An 18,325-nucleotide genomic window follows, 5' to 3' on the forward strand; every position below is an offset into this window, starting at 1 on the left:
TAGTTAAAGTTTCTCCGTTCAAGAAGTACGTCCTGCATGGATTTCCGCTTCCGAGGTGCATGATCTTACATTTCTTAGCATTGAAGCCTAGCTGCCAGGTTGAGGACCATCTTTCCAATGTAAGCAGGTCCTGCGCCATATAATTCTGTAAACTGCATTCACTTACTATATTACATAGTTTGGCGTCCCTTGCTAGCTTAACTATAGCAGTGGCCAACTCCTCACAAGAAATAGCAGCTTTAATAAGTACTGTTGACTCTTTGGGACTTAAACTAGAGGTGACTAAAGAAGATTTTACTAAGGAAGTAAAACAAGTTAATGATAAAGTTGAAAAACTCCAACACTTATCTTCTGGATTAATTAAGGATAAAACTCAATTGAACCGTAAGGTTGAACAGTTAGAAAACTTTAATCATGTGCTGAATATTCGTCTTTTGAACTTTCCTAAAACCCTTTGAGTAGAGAATGACACGGGGAGCGATCCCAGCAGCGAACCGCTGCATGGCTGCGGTTTGGCTGCGGGTTATGGTGACCTCATTAGCAAATCGCCGCAGACGCGGGGACAAATCCTTTCACCGACCGCAAAAACGGTGAATAGATTTGTCCCCGCAGGCCAATGTCCCCCCCTCTAGGAACCGCAATTTACCTGTGTTTTCACCGTGCTCCTCATTTGTCAGATCAACCCTTCCTGCCAATAGAACCCGCCCCCCCCCGATGATCGCCCTCACTGGTAGGAGGGTGCCCAACCCCTCCTGCCGGCACCCCCAACGGCCCCCTATATCGCCAATAGGAGGGTGCCCAACCCCTCCTGCCGGTCCCTCCCCCAACAAACCCCGCCATCCCGAAACACCACCCTTAGTCTTACTTTCCAAGTTGGACCGGACAGCTCCTCGCTCGTCTGGCCAGCAGGCCTGCCTCCGTCCAAATGAGGCGGGCCCGCCCCTCCCCTCCCCTGCCTAACCCACAGGATCCTAGGGCCTGATTGGCCCAAGCACCTAAGGCCCCTCCTATAGCGGGAGTGGCTTTAGGTGCCTAGACCAATCAGGCCCTAGGATCCTGTGGGTTGGGCAGGGTAGGGGCGGGCCCGCCTCATTTGGACGGAGGCAAGCCTGCTGGCCATACGTGTGAGGAGCCGTCCGGTCCAACTTGGAAAGTAAGACTAAGGGGGTTCCGGGGTGGGAGGGTTCGTTGGGGGGGAGTCCAGCAGGAGGGGTTGGGTACCCTCCTGCCGGCGATCTTAGGGGAGGCCATTGGGAGGACCGGCAGGAGGGGTTGGGTACCCTTCTGCTGCGATTGTCGGGAGGGCCGTTGGGGGGGTCTACAGGAGGGGTTGGGTGCCCTCCTGCCGTGATCGCTGGGGGGAGGGGAGACTTGCAGCCGTAGCCGCGGTCACTATGCTAATCACGGCAGGGAGATCTTTGCCGCGATTAGGTACAGCGGCCGCGTCTACTTACCATATAGGCTAACATTGTAAGCATTTAAAGTACATGTCGTGTTTGTTTTTGCATTGCTAGCCCCAGGGGTGGTGGAAGATTAGTGATTGAAAAACTGTATGAAAAATAACTATTTTAAATTTAGTGATCAAAATGTGTCAGTTTTGAGAATTTATATTAATTAATTTTTTCTCTGCGTGTTTTGTTTTTGTATAGTTATTAACTAATATTTAACTAAGTTTTAAAGTTTTAAAGAATGTTTCCTTTATACGTAAATAAAGAAAAGTGAATGGGATTGCAGTGGCGGTGACGGGGCGGTGAATGGGGTGGCAGTGGCGGTGACGGGGCGGTGAAGAGGATGGTGAGACGGGGACGGGGCGGTGACGGGGATGGTGAGACGGGGACGGGGCGGTGACGGGGATGGTGAGACGGGGACGGGGCGGTGACGGGGACCAATTTTTTCACCGTGTCATTCTCTACCTTTGAGTATCTCCCATTGAGATGTATAAAAAATATCTTGTTAAAATTTTCCTCTGTATACCATCTGTTAACAAGATTTATTACCTATCTTTAAGGAAAGAATGAAGAAGTCCTAAATGTATCTGATCTTTTGGAATCAACTGTATTTGAATTATCTGAAAGAATGATGCTACTGATTTCATTAGTTTTTGAACAAGATGCAAGTAGCACTCTATGTAAAGATCAATATCCAAGCGACCAAAATGCAAGGGACCTGGGGAGAGGAAGAAGCGATATGGATTGCTCTGAAAAGAGAAGATGGAACTTCTATCTATGTGGGTGTAGTCTACAGACCTCCGACTCAATCGCAGCAAATTGATAAGGATCTGATTGTGGATATCCAAAAGTTTGGAAGGAAAGAGGAGGTTCTGCTATTGGGAGATTTCAACCTGCCGGATGCGGACTGGAATGTTCCGTCTGCGGAATCGGAAAGAAGTAGGGAGATTGTGGATGCCTATCAAGAGGCTCTGCTCAGACAAATGGTGACGGAACCCACAAGGGAAAAAGCGATATTGGATCTGGTCCTCACAAATGGAGAGAGTATCTCTAATGTTTGAGTGGGTGCTCACCTGGGAAGTAGCGATCATCAAACGGTTTGGTTTGATATAACGGCTAAAGTGGAGAGCGGCCGCACGATACTTAAAGTCCTAGATTTCAAACGTACGGACTTTAATGCAATGGAAAAGTACCTGAAGAAAGAGCTGTTAGGATGGGAGGACATAAGAAAAGTGGAAAGACAGTGGTCTAAGCTGAAAGGAGCGATAAAAATGGCTACGGACCTTTATGTGAAGAAAATCAATAAAAACAAGAGAAAAAGGAAGCCGATATGGTTCTCCAACCTAGTGGCTGAGAAAATAAAGGCGAAAGAGTTGGAGTTCATGAAATATAAAAAAAACCAAGAAGAGGAGAGCAGAAAGGACTACAGGGTGAAACTGAAAGAAGCCAAGAGAGAGATACGTTTGGCAAAGGCACAGGCGGAAGAACAAATGGCTAAAAATGTAAAAAAGGGAGATAAAAATATTTTCAGATATATTAGTGAAAGGAGGAAGATAAAAAATGGAATTGCTAGGCTAAAAGATGCTGGGAACAAATATGTTTAGAGTGATGAGGAGAAAGCAAATGTGCTAAACAAATACTTCTGTTCTGTGTTCACAGAAGAAAATCCTGGAGGAGTGAAATTGTCTGGAAAGTTACACGAGAAAATGGAGTAGATTCTGCACCGTTCACGGAGGAGGGTGTTTATGAGCAACTTGAAAAACTGAAGGTGGACAAAGCGATGGGACCAGATGGGATCCATCCCAGGATACTAAGGGAGCTCAGAGAGGTTCTGGCGAGTCCTATTAAAGACTTGTTCAACAAATCTCTGGAGACGGGAGTGAATCCTGGGGATTGGAGAAGAGCGGATGTGGTCCCTATTCATAAAAGTGGTCACATGGATGAAGCAGGAAACTACAGGCCGGTGAGCCTCACTTCAGTTGTTGGAAAAATAATGGAAGTGTTGCTGAAAGAAAGGATAGTGTACTTCCTTGAATCTAATGGGTTACAGGATCCGAGGCAACATGGCTTTACAAAAGGTAAATCATACCAAACGAACCTGATTGAATTTTTTGATTGGTGACCAGAGAGCTGGATCGAGGACATATGCTAGATGTAATTTACTTGGATTTCAGCAAAGCCTTTGATACAGTTCCTCATAGGAGGCTGTTGAACAAACTTGAAGGGCTGAAGTTAGGACCCAAAGTGGTGAACTGGGTCAGAAACTGGCTGTCGGACAGACGCCAGAGGGTGGTGATTAATGGAAATCGCTCGAAGGAAGGAAAGGTGACTAGTGGAGTCCTTCAGGGTTCGGTGCTGGGGCCAATCCTGTTCAATATGTTTGTGAGTGACATTGCTGATGGGTTAGAAGGAAAAGTGTGCCTTTTTGCAGATGATACCAAGATTTTTAACAGAGTAGACACTGAAGAGGGAGTGGAAAATATGAAAAAGGATCTGCAAAAGTTAGAGGAATGGTCTAATGCCTGGCAATTAAAATTCAATGCAAAGAAATGCAGAGTAATGTATTTGGGGATTAATAATAGGAAGGAACCGTATATGCTGGGAGGAGAGAAGCTGATATGCACGGACGGGGAGAGGGATCTTGGGGTTATAGTGTCCGAAGATCTAAAGTCGAAAAAACAGTGTGACAAGGCAGTGGCTGCTGCCAGAAGGATGCTGGGCTGTTTAAAGAGAGGCGTAGTCAGTAGAAGGAAGAAGGTGTTGATGCCCCTGTACAAGTCATTGGTGAGGCCCCACTTGGAGTATTGTGTTCAGTTTTGGAGACCGTATCTGGCGAAAGACGTAAGAAGACTTGAGGCGGTCCAGAGGAGGGCGACAAAAATTATAGGAGGCTTGTGCCAGAAGATGTATGAGGAGAGACTGGAAGCCCTGAATATGTATACCCTAGAGGAAAGGAGAGACAGGGGAGATATGATTCAGACGTTCAAATACTTGAAGGGTATTAACGTAGAACAAAATCTTTTCCAGAGAAAGGAAAATGATAAAACCAGAGGACATAATTTGAGGTTGAGGGGTGGTAGATTCAGGGGCAATGTTAGGAAATTCTACTTTACGGAGAGGGTAGTGGATGCCTGGAATGCGCTCCCGAGAGAGGTGGTGGAGAGTAAAACTGTGACTGAGTTCAAAGAAGCGTGGGATGAACACAGAAGATTTAGAATCAGAAAATAATATTAAATATTGAACTAGGCCAGTTACTGGGCAGACTTGCACGGTCTGTGTCTGTATATGGCCGTTTGGTGGAGGATGGGCAGGGGAGGGCTTCAATGGCTGGGAGGGTGTAGATGGGCTGGAGTAAGTCTTAACAGAGATTTCAGCAGTTGGAACCCAAGCACAGTACCGGGTAAAGCTTTGGATTTTTGCCCAGAAATAGCTAAGAAGAAAAAATTTAAAAAAAAAAATTTAATTGAATCAGGTTGGGCAGACTGGATGGACCATTCGGGTCTTTATCTGCCGTCATCTACTATGTTACTATGTTAAGTGCAATTTTCCAGTTATATTTTCATTCTTCACAGATGTTGTTTTATGGTTAAAAAAAAAAATGTTTCTATATACCCTGATGTAGCTAGACATACAGAGGAACATAGGAAATTGTTTCTAGTAATGAGACCTGAAATAATCTCTTTGGGAGGTACATTTCTTTTAGCCTACCCCTATAAATGTCTAGTTAAATATCTAGGGGTTAAATATGTGTTTTATTCTCCTGAATAGCTCCGAGCTTTCTTGTATTTCAAGAAATTGGCCACAGGAAATGTTTAGTCTAGATATGGTGAACAGCAGCTTGGTAAAAAGGGATTTGCAAGAATGCTGTTAAGCCTTTCCTGATTGATTAACTACATAAATAATAAGTTTCTCTTCGCTTATCGAAATTCATCCCTTACAATTTGAGGTCTAAGGAGCTATTGATTGTTTCTTTAAATGTATAAAGATTTTGCTTCTTTTTTTTTATTCAAGTTTAAACTGTATTGCTGTAACAAGAGTTAATTCTTGTAAATTAATTTGAAAATTGATAAATAAATAAAAAAAATAGAGCTGATATTGTCTATCCAATACAATTTTCTGAATCAGCGCCCCAAATAACCCCAGGAAAGGTCAAAAACAACAAATCTCAAAGATATATTTATTTATAAATATATATATTTTTTTTTTGTTTGTTTATTTTGGTTTTTTTGTTTTGTTTTTTTGCTGTTGGCCTGTGTTAGAACTGGATACACCTGAAGGAAGAAGTGACATCACTGAAGAAGATGGCAGCCTAAATCAGAGGCTCCGTCTTTAGCTGCTATATATCTCGCTTTAAATGTACTTGTGGCAGCCATTAGTCTCCTCACTTAGTGCCAGAGAGGGGTTAATTCACCTGGATTCATGATGTCCAGAAAGAAGATTGATGTGGATAAATCATTGGCTCACCAACCACATAGCATGGGCTATGTGGTTGGCGGGGCCTGTGTTTTCGCCAGTGGCCCAGCGGATGGACGACAGCGTGAGCAATATGTTAGAGGAGCCAGGTGAGTGGAGCACTGTACTTATCAGCGTGGATATGCAGACCTGGATTGCTGAGATGAAAAGAGAGATTTTAGCAGTAGCCTCTCAAGTAACAGCATCGATTTATGACCTTAAGAAAGATTCAACATATATGACTGGCTGCTTGGATGTTGTGGAAACCTGTGGCAATTCCTGCAAAGAACTGCCACAAGGGAACAGCAAGGTATTGAGGATGTGCAGACTAATCTGTCTGATATGCAAAACATAGTAATGTGCCTCCAGAGTTTCACCTTAAGAGTGCATTTTTGTGCTGCGCTTGAGAGCTGGGGACTATTACCTGGTGGGGGAGTCGGGTGGAGCTTTACCAGGACATGGCTTTCAGCATTTTGCAGAAGCGTCACTCTTTCAGAGCAGTGACCTGAGCTCTCTCCAAAGCTAACATCCGCTATAGATGGACCTTTCCTTTCAGGTCAACGGAGTCTATAAGATTATCTTCCCTATTTAAAGGCAAGCTGTAACTGCTGGAAGAGGGTATCGAGATCATGGAAGAGCCGGGCACTTCGAAGGGTGCTCCTACAATACAGCAACAATTGGAAGATCATCTGGAGCTGGAGTTGGAGCTGAGCCGACCTTCCATGGGTGTGCTGTTACCCCTGCATTGTGGTTCCTGCATCTGGACACAGAACGTTGCATTGTTCCAATTTTGTTGGCAATGAGGGAGAACTGTGAAGGATTGCAAGTATGTTTTTTTTCTTTTCCTGGTGTTGGGGTATGTTTTGAGGTGAGAGGTGCCTGATACCTGTTACCCTTCTCCCCTCTTCCTCCACTTCCCTTCAGCATCACTCAACTTCTTCCCCTCATCAGGTAACCTTCCTCCCTTCCCCCTTACCTTCACGGGCACTCTTCATATCTTTCTCTTTCTGACATGTCTAGACATGGCAACGTTCTCTCCAAGACCCACGTGACTGCCCCAAAGCTTCTCCTCTGACTCAACTTTCTGTATCAGCCAGGGTGGCTTGCATCAGAGAAGCTTTAGTGCACTCACATGGGACTTGATGAGAATGTTGCCACGTCCGGACACCTGAGAAAGAGAAAACTATGAAGAGCGTCTGCAAAGGTGAGGAGAACGAAGGGAGATGGCTAGGTGAAGAGAAGTGATGCCCGGATGGGTTGCTTGCTTGGTTTTTTTGCCACCGGGGCAAAAGAGCAAGTGTCGCGATCGCAAGGATGTCTGGGAAGGGAAGCAACACGGCAGATACCTTACTGCATGGACAAGGCCATTCACTGCTCCAGAAGGCTGTGAATGGCCTTGTTTCCGTCCCCACGGCGACCAGTTTTTTTTCCTTCCCATTTTGGTGGGTTACATGAGGCTAATTCCGGGTAACACTCACTGGGTCTTTAAAAACGATCTGGTCATTAGTACAACGAGTGAGGTAATTAAATTTGCAAACGATACGAAGTTATTCAGAGTAGTGAAGACACAGGGGGATTGTGAAGATCTGCAACGTGACATAAATCAAGCTTGAGAAATTGGCATCGACATGGCAAATGAGGTTCAACGTAGATAAGTGCAAAGTGATGCATGTCGGTAACAAAAATCTCATGCATGAATACAGGATGTACTTGGAGAGATCTCCCAGGAAAGAGACTTGGGAGTTCTGATCGACAATTCAATGAAGCCGTATGCACAATGTGCGGCGGAGGCAAAAAGGATGAACAGAATGCTTGGAATAAGAACATAAGAACTGCTATCTCCGGATCAGACCCATGGTCCATCGAGTCCGGCGATCCGCACACGCGGAGGCCCAGTCAGGTATACACCTGATGTAGTTTTAGTCACCCATATCCCTCTATGCCTCTCATAAGGAGATGTGCATCTAATTTGCCTTTGAATCCCAGCACAGTGGATTCTTTAATAACCTCCTTTGGGAGAGCATTCCAGGCGTCTACCACTCGCTGCGTAAAACAGAACTTCCTGACATTTGTCCTGGACTTGTCCCCCCTTAGCTTCAAACCATGTCCTCTTGTCCGTGTCGCGTTTGACAATGTAAATAATTTATTTTCCTGCTCTATTTTATCGATGCCTTTCAGCATTTTGAACGTCTCGATCATGTCCCCTCGCAGCCTTCTCTTCTCAAGGGAGAACAGTCCCAGTTTCTTGAGTCGTTCCTCATATTCCAAGTTCTCCATACCTCTTATTAACTTCGTTGCTCGTCTCTGCACCCTCTCCAACAGTTTTATATCCTTCTTTAGGTTGGGAGACCAATGTTGGACACAGTATTCCAAGTGTGGTCTGACCATTGCTCTATAAAGCGGTATTATGACTTTCTCCGATCTACTCGTGATTCCTTTCTTTATCATGCCTAACATTCTGTTTGCTTTCTTTGCCGCTGCCGCGCATTGTGCCGACGGCTTCAGAGTCCTATCTATCAGTACACCCAGGTCCTTTTCTTGTTCGCTCTTACCCAGAGTTGCGCCTGACATTCTATACTCGTATTCCTTATTCTTACTACCTAAATGCATTACTTTGCATTTCTCCACGTTGAACTTCATCTGCCATTGATCTGCCCATTTCTCTAACTGATACAAGTTGCTCTGGAGTTCCTCGCTATCCTCCTGCGATCTGATTGCCCGGCATAGCTTTGTGTCGTCTGCAAACTTAATGATCTCACTGGATATTCCGTCTTCCAGGTCATTGATATAAATATTAAATAGGATCGGCCCAAGTACTGAGCCCTGGGGCACACCACTAGTCACTTTCTCCCAGTCTGAGAACTTTCCATTTATGCCCACTCTCTGCTTTCTGTTTTCCAACCATTTGCCTATCCACCTTTGTATATCTCCCTCTATTCCATGGCTTTGTAGTTTCCTGAGAAGCCTTTCATGTGGAACTTTGTCGAATGCTTTTTGGAAGTCCAAATATATTATGTCCACCGGCATTCCACTATCAATTTGCTTGTTCACGGTCTCGAAAAATTGAAGTAAATTCGTTAAACATGATTTCCCTTTCCTGAACCCATTTTGACTGGGTTTCATCAAGTCGTGTGTATCTAGGTGCCGGACTATGCTATCCTTGATCAGTGCTTCAACCATCTTTCCAGGGACAGACGTAAGACTCACAGGTCTGTAGTTGCCCGGTTCCCCTCTCGATCCTTTTTTGAAAATTGGCGTGACATTCGCTATCTTCCAGTCCTCTGGTATCTGTCCAGTTCTGATTGTCAGATTGGCAAGTTTCTGCAATAGCTCTCCGATTTCAACCTTCAATTCCTTTAAAACTCTCGGGTGAATTCCATCCGGTCCAGGGGATTTGTCACTTTTAAGTTTGTCAATCTGGTAGTATATCTGGTCCAACTCCACTTCAACTGTGGTGAGGCTGTCTTCTATTACTCCACTAAACACTTTCACTGCTTCTGGTATTTTAGCGGTATCCTCCTCCGTAAAGACGGATGCAAAGAAGGAATTTAGTTTGTCAGCAATTTGTTTATCTTCCTTGATGTACCCTTTTCTTCCCTGGTCGTCCAGGGGTCCCACCGCCTCTTTTGCGGGTTTTTTCCCTTTCACGTATCTAAAGAAGGGTTTGAAGTTTTTGGCTTCTTGCGCTATTTTTTCCTCATAGTCCTTTTTGGCATCCCTCACCGCCTTGTGACATTTCTTTTGATCATCTTTATGTATTTTCCATGCTTCGGTTGTTTTCATGTGTTTCCATTTTTTGAAAGAGTCCTTCTTTTCTTTTATGGCTACCCTCACCTGTCCGGTAAGCCATGCCGGTTCTCCCTTACCTTTTGTTCTCCCCTCTTTGGAGATCCTTGGAATGTGGAGATTTTGTGCTTCTGTGATAGTATTTTTCAGTAGGGACCATGCCTGGTCTACCGTTTCAAGTTTGTCCACCTTTTTCTTGAGTCGTTGTTTCACCATGGCTCTCATGCAATCGTATTTGCCCTTTCTAAAGTTAAAGGTTTTGGTTAAGGTTTTGGCACGTTTTCTATTCCCGATGTCAAGCTTAAAGTTGATCACATTGTGATCGCTCGTCCCCAGCGGTACCGTAACTTCTACTTCTTTTGTCGGTCCCGTGAGGCCATTTAGTACCAAGTCCAGGGTGGCGTTGTCTCTTGTCGGCTCCTTTACCAATTGTTCCAGGAAGCAATCCCCTAGCACCTCCAGGAACTTGGCCTCCTTGCCGCAGTTGGAGGTTCCTAGTTTCCAATCTATCCTCGGGAAATTGAAGTCTCCAAATATTATTACATTGCCCGTTTTGCTTTCTTGTTTGATTTCCTCTATCATTTCTGAGTCAGTTTCCTCCGCCTGTCCTGGGGGACGATAGTAAAGGCCAATTTTCGTGTCTGCGCTGTTTTGGCCAGGAATCTTAACCCAGAGTGACTCTAGCTTCTCTTTTGTTTCCGTCGTAGCCACTTCAACAGATTCTATTCCTTCCTGAACATATAGGGCAATACCTCCACCTTTCTGCCCTACTCGATCTCTTCTATATAGTTTGTATCCCTGCAGTACGGTGTCCCATTTGTTTTCTTCATTCCACCATGTTTCTGTTATGCCAATGATATCCATGTTCTCATGTCTTGCTATCGTCTCTAGTTCTCCCATTTTGTTTCCTAGACTTCTAGCATTTGTATACATGCATTTAAGTTCCCTTCGTGTTACCTTTTTGGACTTTTTACTCTTGGCTGCCCTTACAGTTTCATTTACGGTATCCTTTACTGCTCCTGTGTTATCTCCCGTGTTTGTTGTGTGGTCATCCCCTCCTGTGTCTGAGTTGTCCTTTCCTGCTTGTTCTCCTTTGTTGGCTGTGAGGTTGACCTCTCTTGTGTATGAGTAGTAGTCCTTTGTTCCTACGTCCGGGCATCCTGTTGTCCGTACCATCGACCGGTCGTCGACTGTCGGCTTTCCCCTGTCCTTCAGTTTAAAGCCTTCTCTATTGCTTTCTTCATGTTGCCTGCCAAAACTCTTGCTCCTTCCTTGTTGAGGTGTAGTCCATCCCTTCTGTAGTACTTGCTTTTTCCCCAGAACGCTGTCCAGTTTCGCACGAAGTCGAAGCCCTCGTCTTCGCACCATCGTCTCATCCAGGCGTTGATCGCTTGCAATTCCCCTTGTCTCTTTCCATCTGCTCTTGGTACAGGGAGGATTTCAGAGAAGGCCACCTTCACCTCCCTGATCTTCAGTTGTCTTCCGAGTGAGCGGAGCTGGTCCTTCATCTCTTCCCTGTCATACTTCCGCCCGCTCACATCATTTGTTCCCACGTGGATAAGCACAGCGGTGTCCACTCCCCCTGCGCCATCTATGATCCTGGAGATCCTGTTGGTCACATCCTTTACTCTTGCTCCAGGCAGACAGGTGACGACTCTGTCCTCTCTTCCTCCTGCGGTGTGGCTGTCCACGTGTCGTATGATGGAGTCGCCTACGATGATCCCCATCTTCTTTATTCGGGAGTTCCTTGGGGGGCGTAGGTCCACGTCCTTGGAGTAGGGCCAGTCATCTTCCTCCAATGTTACTCTTGAAATTGTTTCCTGTTCTTTGAGCGGGGGGACATCTTCCTGTGCTCTCATTTTTCCTCCTGGTGTGCAGTTGTCTCCTACCTCGTCTTCGTTTCCTTCTGTGTTTACATGGGTGTCTTCTCTATTCACATGGGTTTCCTGAGTACAGTTTTCCAGCCCTGGGATCTCTACGTGGTGCTGATGGGCTTCCTCTATGAACATTTCTAGATCCTTGACCTCGTCGTTTGGGTTGTACTCCACTAGAATCTTCTCCTGTACTCGGATTCTGTCTTCGAGTTCCATATTGCAGTCGATACAGAAGACAGGAAAGCTCATCTTCTGACTTCCTTGGGCTTCCATTTCGTGCTTTACTCGTGGGTTGTCTGAGTGATTTGATGTGACCTACTGCTGCTCTTTTTCCTACTGATCCTACCTCCCCCTTACCTTCTGACTTCCTGACTGCAGGCTTCCTATTTGAATGTGTGTTTGTGTTACAGTGCCTGTGCCTTTGTGTGCTTGTGTCCCTTGCCTGCTGCTTCCTTGTGTTGCTTGTCTTGTTGTCTCTCTCGTGTGTGCTGTCTCTGCTCTACCTCACCTTGATTGTATGTGCAGGTTGGTTTCTTTTTGTGTCTGTCTCTTTCTTATCTTCTGTGTCTGTCGGTTCCTTACCGGTCTGTTCTCCTCTGGTGTTCTTGAGAGTGTAGCGCTCGTCCCTTGCAAGGCCCTTCGCAAAGGCGCTCTCGCTAAGGCGAGCGCCTTTACCGCTCGCCTTCGCCGCGCGCCGAACGGCTGGGCGCCGTTGGCTCCTCCCCTTTCAAGGGGGAGTCCGGCACTGCCTCTGACGTGTAGGGGGTGGGCGGAGCGTACTCTCGCCGCTTCCCCGAGTCTTCGGCTCTCCTTCCTCCTGTGCAAGGCTTCAAAGCTTCCCCGACTTCTCTTCTTGCTTTGACCGCCTGTGCACGCTGCTATTCGGCACCAGCGTCTGTGTGCCGCGTTGGCTCCTCCCCTTTTCAAGGGGGAGTCCGGCGCTGCCTCTGACGTGTAGGGGGTGGGCGGAGCGTACTCTCGCCGCTTCCCCGAGTCTTCGGCTCTCCTTCCTCCTGTGCAAGGCTTCAAAGCTTCCCCGACTTCTCTTCTTGCTTTGACCGCCTGTGCACGCTGCTATTCGGCACCAGCGTCTGTGTGCCGCGTTGGCTCCTCCCCTTTTCAAGGGGGAGTCCGGCGCTGCCTCTGACGTGTAGGGGGTGGGCGGAGCGTACTCTCGCCGCTTCCCCGAGTCTTCGGCTCTCCTTCCTCCTGTGCAAGGCTTCAAAGCTTCCCCGACTTCTCTTCTTGCTTTGACCGCCTGTGCACGCTGCTATTCGGCACCAGAAGGGGATTACAAACAGATCGAAGAGGGTTATCATGCTGCTGTACAGGCCATGGTGCACCCTCACCTGGAGTACTGCGTCCAGCACTGGTCGCCGTACACGAAGAAGGATAAGGTACTACTTGAAATGGTCCAGAGAAGAGCAACTAAAATGGTTAAGGGGCTGGAGGAGTTTACGTACAGTGAGAGATTGGAGAAACTGGGCCTCTTCTCCCTTGAAAAGAGTAGACTGAGAGGGGACTTGATTGAAACGTTCAAAATACTGAAGGGAATAGATTTAGTAGATGAAGACAGACTGTTCACCCTCTCCAAGGTAGGGAGAACGAGAGGCCACTTTCTAAAGTTGAAAGGGGATAGATTCCATACAAATGTAAGGAAATTCTTCTTCACCCAGAGAGTGGTGGAAAACTGGAACACTCTTCCGGAGTCTGTTATAGGGGAAAACACCCTCCAGGCTTTCAAGACAAAGTTGGACAAGCTCCTGCTAAACTGGAACGTACACAGGTGAGGCTGGACTCATTTAGAGCACTGGTCTTTGACCTGAGGGCCACCGCATGAGTGGACTGCTGGGCAGGATGTACCACTGGTCTGACCCAGCAGTGGGAATTCTTATGTTCTTAATGTGTGGGCTGAACTGTTTGAATTGGTCACTAAAATGGAGGATTTGGAAAACAGAGCTAGAAGGAATAACTTCCAGATGTGAAAGGTGCCTGATACTAGTTCTTTTGGAGATGCCAGAGAGGTGGTCACTGGCCTGTGTCATTTCCTCTTGGATTTGGAAGACCTCGAGCATGGCATTGAGTGGGTCCATCGCTTGTTGGGTTCCCGCAACCCTCACCGCCCTAGAGACATAGTAGTGTGCCTCCAGAGTTTCACCTTAAAACTGTGCATTTTGTGTTGTGCTAGAGAGCTGGGGAATGACACCTGACAGGAGTGTCGAGTGGAGCTTTACCAGGACTTGGCGTTCAGTACTTTGCAGAAGCGTCACTCTTTCAGAGCAGTGACCTGAGCTCGCTCCAAAGCTAAAATCTGCTATAGATGGACCTTTAATCTCAGGATACTGATCACTATCAACGGAGTCCATTAGGAGATTATCCTCTCTATCTGAGCCCAAGTTTTTGCTGCTGAAGAAGGGTATCGAGATCGTGGATGTGCCGGGCACTTCGAAGGGTGCTCCTACAGTACAGCAACGATTGGCCGGATTCCATTGGCAGCAAAGTGGGAGATCATCTGGGGCTGGAGAAGGGAGTAGCCCCAGCAATGATTGAGAAAGAGCTGACCTTCCCTGGGTGTGCTGTTACCCATGCATTGTGATTTCTGTTTCTGGACACAGAACATTGCATTGTTCCATTTTTGATAGCAATGAGGGAGAGCGGTAAGAGGTGGTTTCAAGTTTGTTTTTTCTCTTCTTGGTGTTGGGGTATGTTTTGAGGGGAGAAATGGTATGGATGACTTTGAGTGACTCTGGAAATTGGGTGGATTTGCTTGAGTGCTTTAGCTGTAAGAGTGTTTGATTGCTGAGCTTAAGGAATACCTGTGTGTGTTATTTTGATGTGTGAATGGCTATTAGGAGCATATTTTGGATACATATTTTAGATCTTCTCTCTTCCATTTTGAACAGATGGGTTGACTTTTTGCCCACTTTGGTATTTTTACACCTATTTCCTGCAGATTTTTAGGTGGAGGGAGAGACATTTAGTAAATTACTATTAACTATTGCTGCGGTATGGAAGCAAACATACTCCCCAGCCTGTTCTATTTTGCTTCAAAAACTGAATACTCGGTATGCACTGTAGTTTCTCACTGCTTGAAAAACCATAAAATGGGGGTATTTACTGGAATATGGGATAGATTTGACCACTGGAGGGAACTTCATGCAGTTTGAGGTTTGGGTGAGGGGAGGGGGACCACTTATTGTTTGATCTATGCAAAGGGCACTGAAGAACTACTGTACTCCTGTGTATCTTGGCATCACATTGACTGGCTGTGTTTTGTTGTATTTTGATTTTAGTTTTTCAATAAACAATGCCTATTAAAAAAAAACAAAAAAAAAAACAAGAACTGGTACACCTAATATCCTCCCCCTAAAGCCAAAAGCAATTTTCTATTCTTTAGCATGTGGATAGGCCACGGCAAATATAAAACTACCGTGTGTTTTCTGAGCTTGCCCTATTTTATTGGTTTTTATCCTTCTGTAAGCATGCTTTTTAGTGCTTAATACAGCTTAGTAAAAATATGCCCCCAAGTTATTTGCAAAATAATAAAAAAAGAAGAACTTGAACTCAGGCATCATTTCCCGTCAAACCACATCCCCTCTTTTTCTTCCTTTCATGAACTTTGGTACTTTAAGGAAAAAGAAAAGAAGGAGAGTAGTAGTAGGCACAACAAGCATTTAGAAGAATAAACTCAGGGACAGTGACATAGCGAAGGCAGGGCAGGATTAATTCTTCGAGAGCTCCTAGGCACACAAGTATACAGTGACGCGCCAGAAGGAATCACTGGCAGGAGAAAGCCACCAAGCAGCCTGCTTAGAGTGCTGCGGTGCTGTTTAGAGTCTCGCGATGGGAAGGAGGGAGAGAAAGGAGGGGGGCCGAGTCAGGTTAGGGGTGCCGGGACGATGACGATGCTGCTGCTGCCGCCAGCGAATCCAGCAAGGGTGGGGCCCTAAAGCATGGCGCCCCCCCCCCCCCTCCTGACCATTTCAGGCCATATGCCCGTGCCTACTGGGCCTATTCTTTAATCCGGCTCTGAGCGAAGGTGAGAGGCGCTCAGAGCAGCGGCGACCATCCTCCGCATGCTCCTTCCCCACTTCCTTCTGACACTTTCCTTCCCCTATACCTCTGTAATATTCCTGGCACGAGCAGCAACCTCCAAGCTGCTGTCGCGCCAACATCAGCTGTTCCTCTGATGTCACTTCCTATGCGTGGGTATTTGCGACTTCAACAAGGCATCGCCCAGGACGAACATACCTCAGCTTTAATATATTAATGAGACTATCAATTATAATCCAAAGATTTTGTTTTTATTGTATAAGAGAATAGACTAACTGTGGTAGATTCTTAGGACAGTGCAGAATGGTGTGTGTTATTTCTTTCCCCTTAGATTTGGGTTCTCGGTCAGTATTTTCCAAGAGGAAAGGCTGATTTTGTGAGCGAAGCAGTTTTACACCTCCTTAAAAACTGTTGCAGGGAATTTCTGCCCATGTAGATCCTGACAGCGATATTACTTTCACAAATAAAAAACAGTTGCGCCTCTTTCGGAAGGTGGGAAAGACCGAAAGAAGCAAAGGAACGTTTCTTTTGGACTTTATTAATATGCATGAGAAGCAAACACCGCGTTTAGGGCAGACTATGAACTCTTCTTTACTGATCCGAACGAGAATAATTGTGCAAACGAATGTTATTTGAGTATAAAAAGTTAATTGAGAGGGCTTCAGAAACACAAGGGCGAGAGGAGCCTTTGTCTGAAGCAGGCAGGCGCTGAGCCCGCAGCCAATCAGTGGGCAGCATCTGCTATAAATAATGGGAGCGGCTTGGGCCGAGAAGCAACTTCATCGGTTTAATTTTTGGCTTTGGTGCGAGTGCGACACAGCAGAGCATGGCCGAAACCGCTCCAGCAGCAGCAGCTGCGCCGCCTCCTGCTCCAGGCGCGGCCAAGAAGAAGGCGAAGAAGCCGGCGGGAGCGGCGAAAGCGCGCAAGGCATCGGGCCCCAGCGTCTCCGAGCTGATCGTGCAGGCGGTCTCGGCTTCAAAGGAGCGCAACGGCGTGTCCTTGGCTGGCCTGAAGAAGGCTCTGGCGGCAGCCGGCTACGATGTAGAGAGGAACAACAGTCGCGTGAAGCTAGCCGTCAAGAGTCTGGTGAGTAAAGGCAGCCTGCTGCAGACTAAGGGCAGCGGAGCTTCGGGCTCTTTCAAGCTGAACAAGAAGCAGCCGGAGGCGAAGAAGAAGAGCCCTCCGAAAAGCAAGAAAGCGGCAGTGAAGAAAGCGAAAAAGGCGGCAGGGGCCGGAGTGAAAAAGAGTCCGAAGAGGGCCAAGAAGCCGTCGGCAACCGCCACCAAGAAAGCAGCCAAGAGCCCCAAAAAGGCCAAAGCGGTTAAAGCCAAGAAAGCGGCGAAGAGCCCGGCTAAAGCCAAAGCGGCGAAAGCGAAGGGGAAGAAAAGCCCGGCCAAGGCTGCCAAGCCCAAGGCAGCAAAAGCCGCAAAGAAAAAGTGAAGCTCTGCTCGACAACCGGCGACGCTTATTAAACCCAAAGGCTCTTTTCAGAGCCACCTCACAGATCAATGAAAGAGCGCCATAATCTTAAATAATTTCCAACGTGTTTTTGTTATCCTCCACCCACACACACACCCCTTATTATTCAGCCCGTCTCGTTTGCAAGGAGACCGGGCTATACAAGATTAACCCAGTGGCCACTATGTTGGGGCAAGGCATCCCTTTGCTCCAGGCCAGTAGCCATGCGTGAGAACAACTGAAATCATAAGAGCAGTATTTTATTATGTTTTATTAGCTGTTTAGAGTAAACCTTTTGCAGTAGGTGTCTAGCACTGAATGCTGTCTACACTAGAAATGTAGCTTTTTATACACAAAAAACAAGACTCATTTAAGCCCCTTTCAGGTGGGAAGTTGGTGGCTCTTAAAAGAGCCTTTGGGTTAAATGCCTGTTGACCAAGGGCGCTTTCTAAGCCCTCTCCCCACGAATGCGGCGGGCCAGTTGGATATCTTTGGGCATGATGGTGACTCTCTTGGCGTGGATAGCGCAGAGATTGGTGTCCTCGAAGAGCCCCACCAGATAAGCCTCGCTAGCCTCCTGCAGGGCCATGACAGCCGAGCTCTGGAAGCGCAAGTCGGTCTTGAAATCTTGCGCGATCTCTCGCACCAGGCGTTGGAAGGGCAGCTTGCGAATAAGCAGCTCGGTGGACTTCTGATAGCGGCGGATTTCTCTAAGCGCTACAGTGCCCGGTCGGTAGCGATGAGGTTTCTTCACACCCCCTGTGGCTGGGGCGCTTTTGCGGGCAGCCTTGGTCGCTAGCTGCTTGCGAGGAGCTTTGCCTCCGGTGGACTTACGGGCGGTCTGCTTCGTACGTGCCATACCGAACACACGACTCCTTCCTTCTTATGCTGTAGAAAAAAAAAACAACGATGGAAATCAGCTCGCTTGCTCGCCTCTTTTATAGGCTGTGCCTTGTCTGCCGCTAAATATGAAAAGCCCGCCCTTTGCCGGGATTGGTCCTTTTTTCTCTATGAGAACAATGGTCGTTGGTGATTGATGGGTTTTTTCTTTCCCAGGCCTGCATTTTCTTTCGTTTCGCATTCTTTATCTGCTCTTGATACTGAACAAGAAAATATCGGGGAGTGGGCTGGGGAAGAGATGAAATTATAAAAACAAGCAATTATTGTTATTATTTATTTTGTTACGGCGTTACTGATTTTCTTTCTTATCTTCCGAATTCAGAGAAAGAACAGTAAAGCTGGGGCTCAAGCTG

General features: G+C 46.7%; 2 protein-coding genes across 2 annotated transcripts in view; one reads left to right on the forward strand and one right to left on the reverse strand.

Moving 5' to 3' along the window:
* LOC117365474 overlaps positions 1-17,964 on the reverse strand; it is a 58,302-nt gene extending 40,338 nt beyond the window's left edge. The window contains exon 1 of the mRNA XM_033955950.1: positions 17,527-17,964. Within this exon, the coding sequence (XP_033811841.1) occupies positions 17,527-17,931 (405 nt within the window). The 5' untranslated portion in view covers positions 17,932-17,964. The remainder of the gene's footprint in view (positions 1-17,526) is intronic.
* Positions 16,384-17,054, forward strand: LOC117364929 (histone H1.01-like). The gene has a single exon (XM_033954676.1). It carries the CDS (start codon positions 16,440-16,442, stop codon positions 17,052-17,054), a length of 615 nt encoding a protein of 204 aa, XP_033810567.1. The 5' UTR covers positions 16,384-16,439.
* Positions 17,965-18,325: the final 361 nt, after the last annotated feature.

Source organism: Geotrypetes seraphini, chromosome 8, assembly GCF_902459505.1.
Source record: "Geotrypetes seraphini chromosome 8, aGeoSer1.1, whole genome shotgun sequence".
NCBI classification, from domain to species: Eukaryota; Metazoa; Chordata; class Amphibia; order Gymnophiona; family Dermophiidae; genus Geotrypetes; species Geotrypetes seraphini.